General features: G+C 40.0%; 1 protein-coding gene across 6 annotated transcripts in view; it reads right to left on the minus strand.

Annotated features, from left to right (window-relative positions):
• The window catches only part of cep290 (centrosomal protein 290), a 34,625-nt gene that overhangs the window by 14,085 nt on the left and 5,812 nt on the right, over positions 1-14,728 (minus strand). For all 6 annotated transcript variants that reach the window (XM_083561173.1, XM_083561172.1, XM_083561174.1 and 3 more), the window contains 20 exons: positions 14,418-14,600; positions 14,190-14,279; positions 13,431-13,553; positions 11,091-11,214; positions 10,063-10,229; positions 7,466-7,628; positions 7,239-7,339; positions 6,204-6,270; positions 5,354-5,469; positions 5,194-5,278; positions 4,973-5,106; positions 3,898-4,062; positions 3,659-3,808; positions 3,457-3,572; positions 3,275-3,377; positions 2,004-2,234; positions 1,563-1,736; positions 1,354-1,465; positions 1,045-1,250; positions 784-935 (listed from right to left, as the gene is read on the minus strand). In XM_083561173.1, coding sequence (XP_083417299.1) covers positions 784-935; positions 1,045-1,250; positions 1,354-1,465; positions 1,563-1,736; positions 2,004-2,234; positions 3,275-3,377; positions 3,457-3,572; positions 3,659-3,808; positions 3,898-4,062; positions 4,973-5,106; positions 5,194-5,278; positions 5,354-5,469; positions 6,204-6,270; positions 7,239-7,339; positions 7,466-7,628; positions 10,063-10,229; positions 11,091-11,214; positions 13,431-13,553; positions 14,190-14,279; positions 14,418-14,600 — 2,762 coding nt within the window. The remainder of the gene's footprint in view (positions 1-783; positions 936-1,044; positions 1,251-1,353; positions 1,466-1,562; positions 1,737-2,003; positions 2,235-3,274; positions 3,378-3,456; positions 3,573-3,658; positions 3,809-3,897; positions 4,063-4,972; positions 5,107-5,193; positions 5,279-5,353; positions 5,470-6,203; positions 6,271-7,238; positions 7,340-7,465; positions 7,629-10,062; positions 10,230-11,090; positions 11,215-13,430; positions 13,554-14,189; positions 14,280-14,417; positions 14,601-14,728) is intronic.

Consider the following 14,728-nt stretch of genomic DNA (forward strand, 5'->3'; position numbering starts at 1 on the left):
AATCAGAGTTCCTTCAGGAACGTTTCAAGTGGCGGACCGCAAGTTTGTTTAGTCTCCGCCTTGCACTTTTAATGACTATTATTAAACATGAAAACATACAAGACAATGGCAGGGGTATTAAAAAAAAAAAAAAAAAGAAACTCGAGTTAGCGCAGTGTCACTGTGGCAGCTGTTTAGCGCATGAGCGATATCGCGACCGGTTTTACGCCAGTCTAGCGATATGGATTCTTTAGCGTTTAATTACCAGCTTCAAGAATTTCTCTTAAAATTCTGCATATCAAGTAAGTGAATGAATGAAGGATAGAAGGAATGAAGACATTTGAAACAGCTGAAATAAATAGAACAGTTATGTAGATCATATCGTCCGGAAATTCTATATTTAATTAAATTTTTCCAAATAATTCAAGTATTTTGATCAATTTAATTAATAATTTATTTAATCTTTATTTTTCAATCAAATCAATATAATAAAAGTAGTGTATTGCATTAATTAGATTTATTCTATTTGATTTTGATATAAATTATTTTAGTTTATAAAATATTATAAAATATATTTTATATATTATTTAACAAAGCAGGCATTTTATTTAAAAGAAAAAATTATTTAATATTTTAATTAAGAAATAAAATATTTGAATAAAGAAAAAAATAGAAAATAAAAATATTTAAACTGTTGATCACAAATGTTAATAATAATAATACAACTGTGTTAAAAAAACCCTGGAATTTACCGATAGAGATCCTGTAGAGAACAGGCAAACGTGATGGATCTCAGGAACTTACTTGGAAACCTCGATCCTGAGCTCGGCTTCGCTTTTCTCCAGCTCCGATATTCGGCGCCGGTCTGCGTCGCTGATTTCTTTACTGACGCTGTCGGCCAGCTCGTCCCGTAACTCACGCTCAATCCTCTGTGCCTCCATGTTCTGCTTTGCCATCTGAACGCACATATACACACACACACACACACACACACACACACACACCAAACGCTTCACACCAAAAGCTCTATAAACAGGATTCGGTGACGCTTCGAACGAGACGAACCTCTGCAAACTTGGCCTCCAGCTCGAAGTTCCGCTCCTCCACCTGTTTGAGGGAGCTTCTCATGTGCTCGTACATCTTCTGAGCGTGCTCGGCGCGCTGCCTCTCGTTCAGCTCCTTCATCTCCAGCGTGGTGATGCGCTTAGACACCGACAGGATCTCGCTGTTCGCCAGGGCCTTTGTGGCTTTATCCATACCACCTTCTCCTCCTGAAACACACACACACACACACACACACACTAGTGGTCCTGAGTGGATGATTCCACTCACTTTGTCTCCAGATTTTGTCAATATGAACAATGGAGATCTTACCAGTGGCTTCGATGTGCTCCCACGCCTGCTCCATCGTATGCAGCTTCTCCTTGGTAATCTCAAGCTCCTTGTTGAGGGAACTGATGTGTTCTTGGAGGGAGATGTTCTCACTCTGAAACCAGAAATCAGAGCACGCATCTCGTAAACAGGCGTCAGAATTAACCAGTTGGTCGAGGTGCAAAAAAAAAAGAAAAAAAGTCTTGAGAAACCTCCAAATGTTCCAGCGTGGTGGTTCTCTGGATCAGGTGGTTGTCTTTCTGGAGCAGGTCTCTGTATTTCATGGTGAGCTCGTTGTACTGTTTGTTCGCTCGCTCCAGCTCTGAGGACGGGACGCTGTCGTCGAGCGCTCTCTGGAGTGTCGCCATTTTAAACGCAGCCATCTCCTGCCAGAACATTCACCCAGAAACATATAATCCATCTTTTATTCCCAGGGCAGGTTCTAGACATTTGGAGGCCGCAGGGAAAATTTATATTGACCTCCTTCCTTCCACCTTTCAGAATAAATAAGATTGGTGAACTAGTTACTATAGAACTATAGTGTTGTTACGGTTAAAGAGGCTCCGCCTCCAAGCCCTGATTGTTCCAGTCACATCGCCTGGACGTGTCTGAAATGCTTTTTTCGTTTTTCACATTAAAGCAGGATCTCGCACCTTGAACCTCTGTAGATAGCCGATTCTCTCGGTCACGGCAGCTTCCATTTGGACGGAGTCGTCCTTCAGCTTGTTGTTCTCCTTCCTTAGATGCTGCTCCTGCTCCATCAGGGTGGTGTAGCGACGGGTCAGAGACCTCTCGTTCACTCGCAGCAAGGTGGTTTTACGTGCCGCCTCGGCCACTTGCCTCCTGATCTCACTCGGGTCCTGCTGCAGAGCTTCTCGCCAGAGCTGAGAATCCACACACACACAAACACACACACACACACACACACACACACACACACACACACACACACACACACACACACACACACACAGATTCAGAGATCCTCAGACTAGATTTACCTCCTAGTATTATCAATGTGTCCTGTATGACTCCAGTATGGATGCGAATCTCCATAACTGAAGCTTCGCATCTCGATGCACAACCAACGATACATTAAAGATTCATATGAAACAGATACGGATGCGATTCACCAGTATTAAAATGAAGCGCGATCCAATTTCCATACGATGCAATGGAAAAAAATATGATGCTCTACAATTCGACATGGTACTGATAGTCCGCGTTATTTCCTTTGGTCAGATGGACAGCGAATCATCAACTTACTTAAGTGCCTTCTGACTCCAACGCATGACCCCTTTCACACACACGCCTTTGTAGTGCAAAAAAAAAAAAAAGATCAAATAAAACCAGACATTCTTTTTGTTCTGTATTATAATAATAAAAAAAATTTAAATAAATAAAAAATACAATTATTTTCTCATTGAAAAAGTATCCTGAACTTTTGAGATGATTATATAAAATACATTATTTACACTATTGAGACACCAGATTTTTCACCTGACTGAATGTGGAATGGGATGTTCACAGCACAGTTCAAAGGCGTTGCCTTTTTGTGACTTGGTATTCCAACTAACACTACAAAATGTGTTGCAGGGGGGTAATTATTTATGCACCAGGATAAGCGTGATAAATATCAGAGGTCGACAGTTGATTGCTGGAACCATCGGCAAAAATCCACACTGATAGTTTTTCCGACATCCGGTCTGCTGTTATTACGAGAGCGGCCTCTAGAGGCACCGTGTGCTGTTTGTTTGTGTATGTGTAACTGCGTGCTGCACGGAGAGCGATATTATATTATTCTTTAGTAATTATACAGAAAATATTCATTAATAAATTTTTTTAGCACATTTTTTATTTTTTTTTACATTTATAAAGCATTAAACATCTTTTTTTTTTCTGACACTCAAACAAAAGGTCCTACATTATATTCCTGGATCTTCACCGCATCCTGCTCCTTCTGCTCCTCCATTTTGACTTTCCACTCTGTGAAACACTCTTTCTCCTTTCTCCAGGCCTCCTTCTCACTAAAACCCAAAGCAGATGATGTTCTCGAGCGTTCTACATGTCTTCTATCTCATGATCTACTACATGAGCAGGACAAACCTCTGGTACTCTTTGTACAGCAGTCCCTGTTGATGTCGCGTGATGGCGAATTTCCTCTTGTACTCCTCCAGAGCCAGAGCGTGCTGCTTGCTTGTATCTTCTTTATTTTTTAACTCCTGCGAATCCGAGCAGAATGAAAGCATTAAGAGAGGTTTATCATATAATACTGCACAGGGTCAGAAGAGTTTTCTGTCTGGTTTACCTGGAGCACCTGGATCACGTACTCGTTCAGAGAGTTAATGAGCTGCACGCTAGTTGGTGGCATTTCTTCAGGCAGAAAAAGAGGTTTTGGAGCTACAGCTGTACCTGCTGATTGACTCACAGCCTCAACTTCGCTCGCCAAACGTGAGACCTGACCAAAAAGAGATTGGATTAAAGTGTTATTTCATGTTTACGCTATGTCTATATTAACAACACACAAAAAAAAAGAGCGAGAAGAACCTTCTCATTAGCCTTCATTAGCTGAGTCAGAGTGTTGGCTGCCTCTTCTCGAGCTGCCTTCATCTGCTGCCTCAGTTCCTCGTTCCTGCCGGTCAGCTGATCCAGCTGTGCTCTCAGGTGTGCTATTGCATCACCCTTCCCCTCCGAGTGCTTCATCTCTAAAGCCTGGACATAATTACACAGATGATGCATCAAAATGATTCTATATACCAAATCACCCACCTCCCCCCCATACCAAATCACCCACCTCCCCCCATCAAATATCAAATCACCCACCACCCCCCCATACCAAATCACCCACCACCCCCCATACCAAATCACCCACCATCCCCCCCCTACCAAATCACCCACCATCCCCCCCCCTACCAAATCACCCACCATCCCCCCCCATACCAAATCACCCACCATCCCCCCCATACCAAATTACCCACCATCCCCCCATACCAAATTACCCACCATCCCCCCATACCAAATCACCCACCATCCCCCCCATACCAAATCACCCACCATCCCCCCCATACCAAATCACCCACCTCCCCCCAAACCAAATCACCCCCCCATACCAAATTACCCCCCCCATATACCAAATCGCCCACCTCCCCCCATGTACAAAATCGCCCACCCCCCATATACCAAATCGCCCACCTCCCCCCCATATACCAAATCACCCACCCCCCCCATACCAAATCACCCACCTCCCCCCTATACCAAATCACCCCCCCTCATACCAAATTACCAACCTCCCCCCCATACCAAATCACCCACCTCCACCCCATATACCAAATCACCCAACCTCCCCCTTATACCAAATCAACAACCTCCCCCCATACCAAATCACCCACCTCCCCCCATATACCAAATCACCCACCCCCCATACCAAATCACCCACCTCCCCCCATATACCAAATCACCCACCTCCCCCCTATACCAAATCAACAACCTCCCCCATACCAAATCACCCACCATCCCCCATATACCAAAATTTTACTTTTTTTTAACCACTTTTCACCCCAGACCAGTTTACTTCCACATTATCTGTATCGCTCAAACACGTCTGAAAGCTCAGATCACTCACGCTGACGAGTCTCTCCAGGCTGGGGACGCTGATGGCCGTCTGAGCAGGAGCTTTGCTCTGTGCCTCCTGGATGGCCTGCAAGATCTCCTTCATGCCCTGCTCCAGCTGCTGGTTCTCCTTCAGCATCTCATTCACTGTGGAGAAACACACAAAGCCAATGAGCACAAAACCAATGAGTAATCCTGGAGCTGGTACGGGTGAATCCGTGTGTATGCACTCACGCTTGGCTTTAAACCGTGTGGATTCTGCTCGTGTCACCTCCAACTCTTTCTCTCTGCTCGCCAGGTCCTTCTGCAGGAGATCATTCTGGTGGAAAAATGACTGAATTGATTAGAATAAGTTCTTTTTGATTCATCTACATTTTTTGGTTAAAAATCATACTTTGCGCTTGAGTCCATCCTCATTGGATGGTCTGAGGGTCGAGCGTTCCCTGATGGACCTGCTGGGTTTCTCAACAGTTTCATCGTCGAGTAGTGAACTACTGTTCACGGCGGTACCTACAGACAAAACTCTACAATCAGCATAAATACTGCTTTTCATTCATTAATACTAGCTGTTATAACATATACAATATAGGAACCAAAAAATGTTTTTTGTAGAGACTCTGACCATAAAATTAGTATGTACTTTTTTGAACATCCCATTAATAATAAATTAAAACGTATAATATAGCGCTCTCCGTGCAGCACGCGGTCTCACGTGTCAAAAGTGATCAGCTGACCAGAGCACATATACATACATATACACATACATACACACACAGTGGTGTGAAAAAGTGTTTGCTTTTTCACACAGGGCCGTGTAGTTTTGAATTTTGTTTTCCCTCAATAATAAAAGCCTTCATTTAAAAACTGCATGTTGTGTTCACTTGTGTATCTTTTACTAATATTTAAATTAGTTTGATGATCTGAAACATTAAAGTGTAACAAACGTGCAAAAAAATAACACTACTGTGTGTGTGTGTGTGTGTGTGTGTGTGTATATATATATATATATATAAAAATAATTTTCACTTTGTTGTATTTATTTGACCTCAGCTGAAGGATATCCGGTCTCTTTTCTGCATCACTGCTGTGGTAAAAAACATCTACCAGGCTTGTGGTTTGTGGTAGAATTCTTGACCAAAATAAAGCTGCAGTTGAATTATGTATTCCCTTTTCCCTTTTTGGTATTATATGTAGCTGGAGAGGAAAAAAACATTACTTGAAAATATTTTTAAAGGATTTTTGACCTTTGTCCTTCACCAGGGCACGGATACGCTGTTTGAGCTCCAGCCTTTCCTCCTCGAGACGCTCAATCTGAGGAAAAAAAAGGGGATACAGCGGTTTAATATGAAATAAACATTCTGACAGTGTATTTGCATGAGCTCCTGTAATTTGCCAAATCCACCACCAGTTACATTACATGGACAAAATTATTGGGACACCTGATGTGGTTCTTCTCCAAACTGTTACCACAAAGCCGGAGGTTCACAATTAGAGATTTGAACTTGAACATAACGGTTTCATTTCCGTTTGTTGAAGTCAAATGGATACTCAATTAGAGGTCGACCGATAGTGGATTTTACAGATACGAATAGTTTCTTTTTAAATAGATACTGAATAAAAACAAAATAATACTGAAATTTATTACAACCAAAAAAAAGAAGAAATACTGCATCACGAAAATGTGGTAAATGAAATAAATATGAATAAATATAATTATATAATGAATAAATGATAATAATTGAATATAATATAGCGCTCTCCGTGCAGCACGCAGTCTCATGTCTAAAAACAAACAGCATGTGGCATCAGTGATTCACCTCTAGAGGCCGCTCTCGCAATGACAGTGGACCGGAAGCCGGAAAAACTACCGATACGTACTTCCAGCAATCAACTATTGGTGCCGAATAATCAGTAAAACTTTATTTAAAAATAATAATTTCCTAAGAACAACCAAGGATGATCAGTCCACATTTTTACGATCGAAAAAGAAGTTGGTGCATTTTTCACGATAAGAGAAGCAATAAAATATAAGCTATATATAAAATATATAAATATTTGCAGTGTATTTACCAAATCTTTACCTTTTTGTTGTTTACTGGATGTGGTTGTATAAATGGTTACGATTTTAAAATTAGATGTGGAAGGTCAAGAGACCAACCACCAAGCTGCCACTGTTGGGCTCTTGAGGAAGGCCCCTAACGTTCAACTGCTCATTTGTATAAATGAGATAATTTGGACGTAGGCGTTTGGCAAAAGCCATGAAACGTTAATGTCTTTACCTCCTTTAGCAGAACCTGGTTCTCGGCTCTGTACTGCCTTTGTTTCAACACCTTTGATCTCCTGAACTCGGTCAAATCCACTTCTTCCTCCTGATTTAAACCTAATGAAAATAAAGAAGCTGTGCTATAAATCAGCGAGTCTTTGTGCTGAGAAGGCAAACAGAAGAGCCAGTGAAACTCAAATCTCCTGTCAAGGGACATGTTTATGTAAACAGCGTGTGACTGACCCAGGCGCCCTCTCAACTCCTCGTTCTCGTCCAGAAGGTCGTTGATCTTCAGCTCCAGTTGGTTTATTTCCTTGGTCATGGATTCTATTTCTCGATCGCGGATCCTGATCTGGTTTTTGCTTTCTTTGATCTCGGCTACGGCGGCGACCAAGCCGTCTGTGCCCTGAAACGCAACCGTGCATGTTCTGACCAGGATGAAAGCTCATGCTTCTAAGTAATATATCATATACCCACTTTGGAGCTAAGATTTCGGAGTGAGATCTCAGCTCAATGGAATACGCAAGCATTTCTATGTGATCTGCACATTTCAATCCTCTGCATCGAATGACCACGGAAAAGCAATTTGTCTTGTACTGAGAAATGTGAATGTTTTAATTTACAGAGGAAAATAATAGCCACAGACATTTTCCTTAATGGTTTGTTGTATCATGTGCTAGCAATAACAATAATGATAATCACTGGATCCCAACCCCATGCAAATAAATATGTCTGTAGCTCGAATATTTGGTCTATAGCAGGAATAATGGGTTTATAAATATTTTGTACATAGTCAGCAATTTTTTATCTATAGCTAGTAAATGGTGTATGGAGCTAGCATGTGTGTATATAGCTAGGATTGAGTTTATAGGCAATATATTTTGTTTATACAGTCCATTTGACTGTAGCTAGTACAAATTTTATATATCTACATTATGTGTATACATTGTGTATATAGTGAGTATATTTCTTTCCATATTTAATTATATAGTTATATGTGTATAGCTGAAATATTGTTTCTACAGGGAGTATAATTTGTCCTCACTCAGTACATTTTTTCTATAGCTTCTATAGTATGTATTTGTCTATAGCCAATACAGTTTATCTATAATTAATATATTTGTGTCTACAGCTAGTACATATTATTCATAGCTAGTATATTGTGTTTATAGCTAAAATATTTTGTTCACAGTTAGTATACATTTTGTCTATAAAAATTTCGTTTGTTTATTGTTAGTATAGTTTTGTCTTTAGCTAGAATATTTTTTGTCTACAGCTTGTATATGTGTAACTTTTATGTATTTTGTCCATAGTTTATATAATCTTGGGCTATAGCTAGATTATATGTCTAGCACGTGATGTATATAGCTAGTTTAATGCAAGTATAGCTAGTGTATATATATATATATATATATATATATATATATATATATATATATATATATATATATATATATATATATATATTATTATTATTATTATTATTGACTATGCATAACTTCTAATGATGTAAGAGCTATAAATACTATCAAATAAACAATAAAATATACTAAAACAAATCAAATTACTGTTTACAATATTTTGTATTAAGTAATAAAGTAATGATAAAAAAAATCATTGTATATATTATTATAAATTATTATATATAATATTATAAAATACACATTTGTCTATAGCCAATATAGTTTGTTTAAAGTTAGTATATTTTAGCTATAGTTAGTACAAATTTCCTTGTAGCTTAAACATTGTGTGTATAGCTAGAACATTTTGTCATAGAATAGCTTGATCTATACCTAGTAGATGTAGTGTATAGCTAAAATATTGTGTTTACAGGTAGTGTATTTTGTATATACTTAGCAAAACGTTTATAGCTTGTACATGTTGTTTAGAGAACTTTGTGTATATATACTTTGTAGCCAATATCATTATGTCAATAATTGGTTTCAATAATAGTTTTTGTCTATAGCTAATACAAATTCTATAAAGCTAGTATGTTGTGTGTATAGTTGGTATATCTTGGTATATAGCGAATACAAGAATAGAGTGTTTATAACTAAAATATTGTGTCTATATGTAGTATATTTTGTCCATATTTAGTACATTTTTATCTAGAGCTAGAACAAATTCTACAGTAAATAGCCAGTATATTGTGAGTAATCTGGTATCTTTTGTTCACAGTTTTTTATTTTTGTTTACAGCTTGTAATTTGTATTTTTTTTTATGGCCAATATAGTTTCTCTATAGGTAGCATATTTTATCTATAGCTAGAATACTTTTTTGTCTACAGCTTCTAAATGTATATAGTTAATATATTTTGTTCTATGGTAGTATATTTTTGTTTATAGCTTGTACAAATTCTATAAAGATAATACCTTAGCTTACCTAATGTGTGCATAGCTTGTGTATATAGCTAGTGTGTTTTGTCTGTAGTTAGGCTAAAATTGTCTACAGGCTGTATAAAACTAGTATATTATATGGTTTCTAAACCAAATTGCTCGAATATTGTTGTTTTTAGCTAGTGCATTTTCTATATTGCTTGTATATACTTTTACATTTTTATGAAATAAATAACTTTATACAGTCACTGAGGTGCTGTTACCATAGTAACTTCGCTGGAGCTCTAGAGCTTCATTTACCAATACACTGGACTGAGAAATTCAGATTTATAATTGAATCTGAATTTCAATTAGATCCCCCCCCCATCATCTGTCTGTGGTGTATGACATTATCACAGATAATGCAGACAAAGTCTAGACCGAACTGAATTTACAGAATGAGTAGGATGAGACAATTTAATTTACAGTGTAGAAACAGAAAAAAGCTCAGAAAGTTCAACTCACAGACTCGTAAAGTCGAATGTGACTCAGAGTTTCGCTCAGCTCCTGATCTTTGCGCTGGGCGTCGGACTCGGCGAGATGGGCGGAGCGTTCGGCCTGCTCCGCCCTCCGCTCCGCAGCCTGCAGTTTGGTGTTCAGCTCGTCCAGTTTCCTCTGCTGTGAGCTAGAGCCTGGACGTGTGAGGAATCGTCCGTAAAGTGTCAAGTTTGGGGTTTACAATAACTGAACACAAAATCTGACTTAATTATCCTCCAAGAACATGATGCACTGCAATGCGAGTGTATTTGGAATACATTTTGATTGAAGCAACATTTAAGCGCATAACATTGTAAACAAAAATGCACTATAAGTTCAGGAACTGAATAAATACCCCAAAATTCACAAGCTCATTGTTTAACGAGTTTCATAGCAGACACTGTACGAACAAAATGGAGCTCCAAAGGTGGCGAAAAAACCAAACGTCTTTCACTGTACCATTGCGTAGATCACAATGGTACACACTTTAGCTGTTAGACACAAAAAGTTTATGGACACCTGACCATAAGATTCGTCTAAACATCTTATTCCACATTTAGTCCCCATTTGCTGTTATAAGAACCTCCACTCTTCTGGGAAGATGTTCTACTAGATTTTGTAAAGATTCAGCCACAAGGGTCTAAAGTCAGGTACTGATCTAATGCAGGGTCAAGTGGATTAAAGTGTAGCCAATGTCATCCCAAAGCTCTTCTACTGCAACCCATGTAAAGCATATCCCATGTGTGCACTGGAACAGGTTTGGGTCTCTGAGTTCAAGTGAGGAGAAAATTTCATGCTACAGCAAACAGTTTGGGGAAGAACCACATAGGGCTGGGAAAGTCAGGCGTCACAATACTTTTGTCAGTATAGTGTAGAGCTCCGTCTTTCTTTGTCCATTGTAGATCACAGTGGTACAGGAGGGCTTTTTTTAGCAGTTATAATGTAGGTAATGAGTCTAATGTAACCCTGAGCAGATCCACCAAGTCCAGTAGGTAATGATGGTGTGATTTTTTCACCTTTGTCATTTTTAAGTGGCTTCTTGAGCTCCTCGATGAGTGAAGCGTTCTTCTCCATTTCGCCCGTGTACTGCTCCATTCGCTCAGTCAGCAGCTTGATCTGCCGGTCTCTCTCTTGCACTGCCTTCGAATAGCAAGACACACACACACACACTTCTATAACACACAACTACAAGTTGATAGTAAATCACAGAATGAGACGAAAAACACACACTTTACATCTCAGTGTTAAAAAGCTGTTGAACCACAAACGTTTTTATGAAAAGAATAAAACACTTATTTTCATAATTGTATTATTTTTTATATTTTCTAAAATAAATAAATACATGTGATTTACTTTTTTTATCCGTTTTTGAGTAACGTCAATGGAGACTCCTCCCCTAAATCCTAAATAATCGTTTCCGTATTGACGTTGCTTTTAAAAGCAAAACGATACACTATACCGACAAAAGTTTGTGGACACCTGATCATAAGATTAATGTTCTTCTTTTTAAACTTCCCTTTCCACACTTGGTCTCCATTTCCTTGCTATAAGAAACCTCCACTCTTCTGGGAAGATGTTCCACTAGATTCTGTGGAGATTTGTCAGGTACTGAGATACTCAGTGTTCACATTCATCCCAGATAGCTGAATAGCTGGAGATCTTCCACCTTCAATTTTGTTCTAACATTTTTGGAGAAGATCCACAGGTCAGGTGTCCCAAAACTTTTGCCTATACAGCGACACAAACCGCACTTCTGTCGTGTCATGTCTCGCTTTATAACTGATATATAAAGTGCATGTCGATGCGGAGAACACGATGTAGGAAGGGTGTATTCATTTAATATCAAATGAAATGAAAAGGTTGAGGAGATAAAGGAGATAAAGGAGAACTCACAGAGAGCTACACAAGTCGAACGAAAGGTACTTACAGCGCACAGTTCATAAACGATCTGCGTAGGTATCGAGCGAAAAAGAAGGACAGAGAACGGAACAGAAAGTGTGAAACGATGGAGGAGAGGTAAAATAAATAAAGGTGGACTGATTTCATGAGCTACAAGAACACACACTGTGAAAGCGAATGGAAAGTACCTGGATGTGTACTTTCCCAATATTAAGTTTTGATCTAATCATCATCATCATCATCATCATCTTCATACCTTAATCCTTATGCCGAAAGTTTGTGGACACCCGACTATCGGATTGTATGTTCTTCTATTTGAACATTTCATGTTTGGTCCCAGATTCCTCTTATAATATCCTCTGCTTTCTGGGAAGATTCTCCACTAGATGTTTGTACTTATTCAGCCAAAAGAGTGTTAATAAGGCCAGGTACTGATGTAGGTGAGGACGAGGAAGCTTGGGGTGTAGTCAGCATTTACATTCATCCTAAAGATTTTCCACTCCAACCAACATAAAGCAGATCTTCATGGAGCTGGCTCTGTGGAAAGGTGCATTGTCATGATGGAGAAGGTTTGGGTCTCCTAGATCAATGAAAGAAAATCTTCATGCATCCATACAGGCATGTGCCTCCAACCACAAACTCAGGTGTCCCAATACTTTTGCCTGTAGAGTGTAGCGCGCCGAAGTTGGCTAAAATGCCGGACATCTTTTCCGCTACTGTAGATCACAGGGCTGGTGTCTCTTGAAAGCTTGTGAAGAAGGAAAAATTCATCTAATAGGGTTTATAGCAAGAGATCTCCCATTCCAACCCATGTAAAGCAGATCTAACCCTAGATCATGGAGCTGGCTTTGTGCACAGGGGTATTGTCATGGTGAAACAGGTTTGGGTCTCCAAGCAAAGGGAAAACTTTGGAGAAGAACCACATATAGCTGGAAAATTCAGGCGTCCAAATACCTTTGTCCATAAAGTGTATGTGTGCAATGAGTGACCTTTACTGGAAAAATGTACAATCACCATCAGGTCTCATCAGATGTAATGTACTGGAATCTGTAGATTTGTCACTTTTGATAGATTCTGACCAATTGCAGACCAGGAACAGCCCACAAGAGCTGCAGTTTTGGAGATGTCTAGACGTCTAGACGTCACAATTTAGTCAAATTCGCTCAAATCCTTTACGCTCGCCCATTTTTCCTGCTTCTAACATCAACTTTGAGGAAATAATTTTCACTGGTTGCCTAATAAATAAATCCACCCACTAACAAGTACCATGATGAAGAGATCATCAGTGATTTTCACCACTCAAAGACATACATAAATAAATAAATAAATAAATAAATAAATAAAAGACCTTCCCGCTTCTGAACTTCCCGTTACGTAAATCTGGACCCATAATCTGTGTACGATTTGGGTTTGCTGAACCCCCAAGACCCGGAATGTGGTGATGATCTGCTCAGGACCTGCTGCAAAGCGATGATGTTGCTTTTGTCCGAATCCATCTGAGTCGCCTTTAGCTTCTCTCTCAGCTCCCGGATCATCTGCTGGTACTCCAGGATTTCGCCGTCTTTCCCTGATAGCACGCTCTACACACACACACACACACACACACACACACACAAAGTTTTTACTCAGTTGAAAAACGTCTGTGTTTTTTGGCACAAAGTGCAAAACACGTACACTTAATCTGTCAGCAGGTACTTTCGTTTAAATGTGGGTTTCGAGCTCTGCTGGCAAGCAAAACACACACACACACACACACACAGGCGGAGGGAAAAAAATCAAAGGAAACACGTGTGAATGCCAGGCGAGTTTATTCTGCAGAAGGACGGTGTTCGAGATGATGAACACTGACGTGAGATGAAACCCATCCTGGTGCAGAGACACACAGACACGCTGTCATATGATCTGATTAAAGACGAAGTGAAACAGCTGATGGATTAAACCGCACACGCAACTGCATGCCCGCACACACACACACACACACGTTTTAAGGTGTGTGTAGTCTTGTAAGTGGTGATGTACAAGTAATTTTACCAGCTTAATTTTCAGTTTGATGTGATTAAAGATAAGTTTTACTGAGTGGAAGCCAAAACACACACACACACACACACACACACACACACACACACACACACACACACACACACACACACACACACACACACACAAATTGTCCCATTCACACTCGCTTTCTCTCCTTCGCACACACACTCACTCACCCTCCACTCCTCTACTTTAGCATTGACTGCAGCCATCACTGGATCGTCCTCCTCGGCCCGAGCCTGAATCTGCTGTGTCAGCTCTCTGACCTAAACACACACACACACACACACACACACACACACACACACACGCACACACACGGTTAGAGGAAAAGCATAAACAATGAGCATATGACTGATTTTGTCTCTTGAAGTCTGGACGTGGTTTAGTTTATACTAAAGAACCTGAAGTGTGGCCTGATCTCGCTCTCTCCTCAGCTGGTCCATGAACCCGTCCGCCTGCTGCACGGCCACCTTCATCTTATTGTACTCGTCCGTCATCTTCTCCATCTCCCTTACAGACTCCTCCAGGCTCTTCTGCAGGTTCTCGAGTTCGCCCTTCAGGTGCGAGTTCTCGTCCTCGGAGCGCTGAACCACAGAGAGACAGACGTGAAATCCTGACCTGGTGCTGCTACTGAACTCTGGATTCTGATTGGTCAGAAGGCGTGGATTTGTTGTTAGATGCGGTTATAGAAATGGCGTCTTTGCAGGTTGGA

This window comes from Silurus aristotelis (genome assembly GCF_946808225.1).
Source record: "Silurus aristotelis genome assembly, chromosome: 14".
NCBI lineage: Eukaryota > Metazoa > Chordata > Actinopteri > Siluriformes > Siluridae > Silurus > Silurus aristotelis.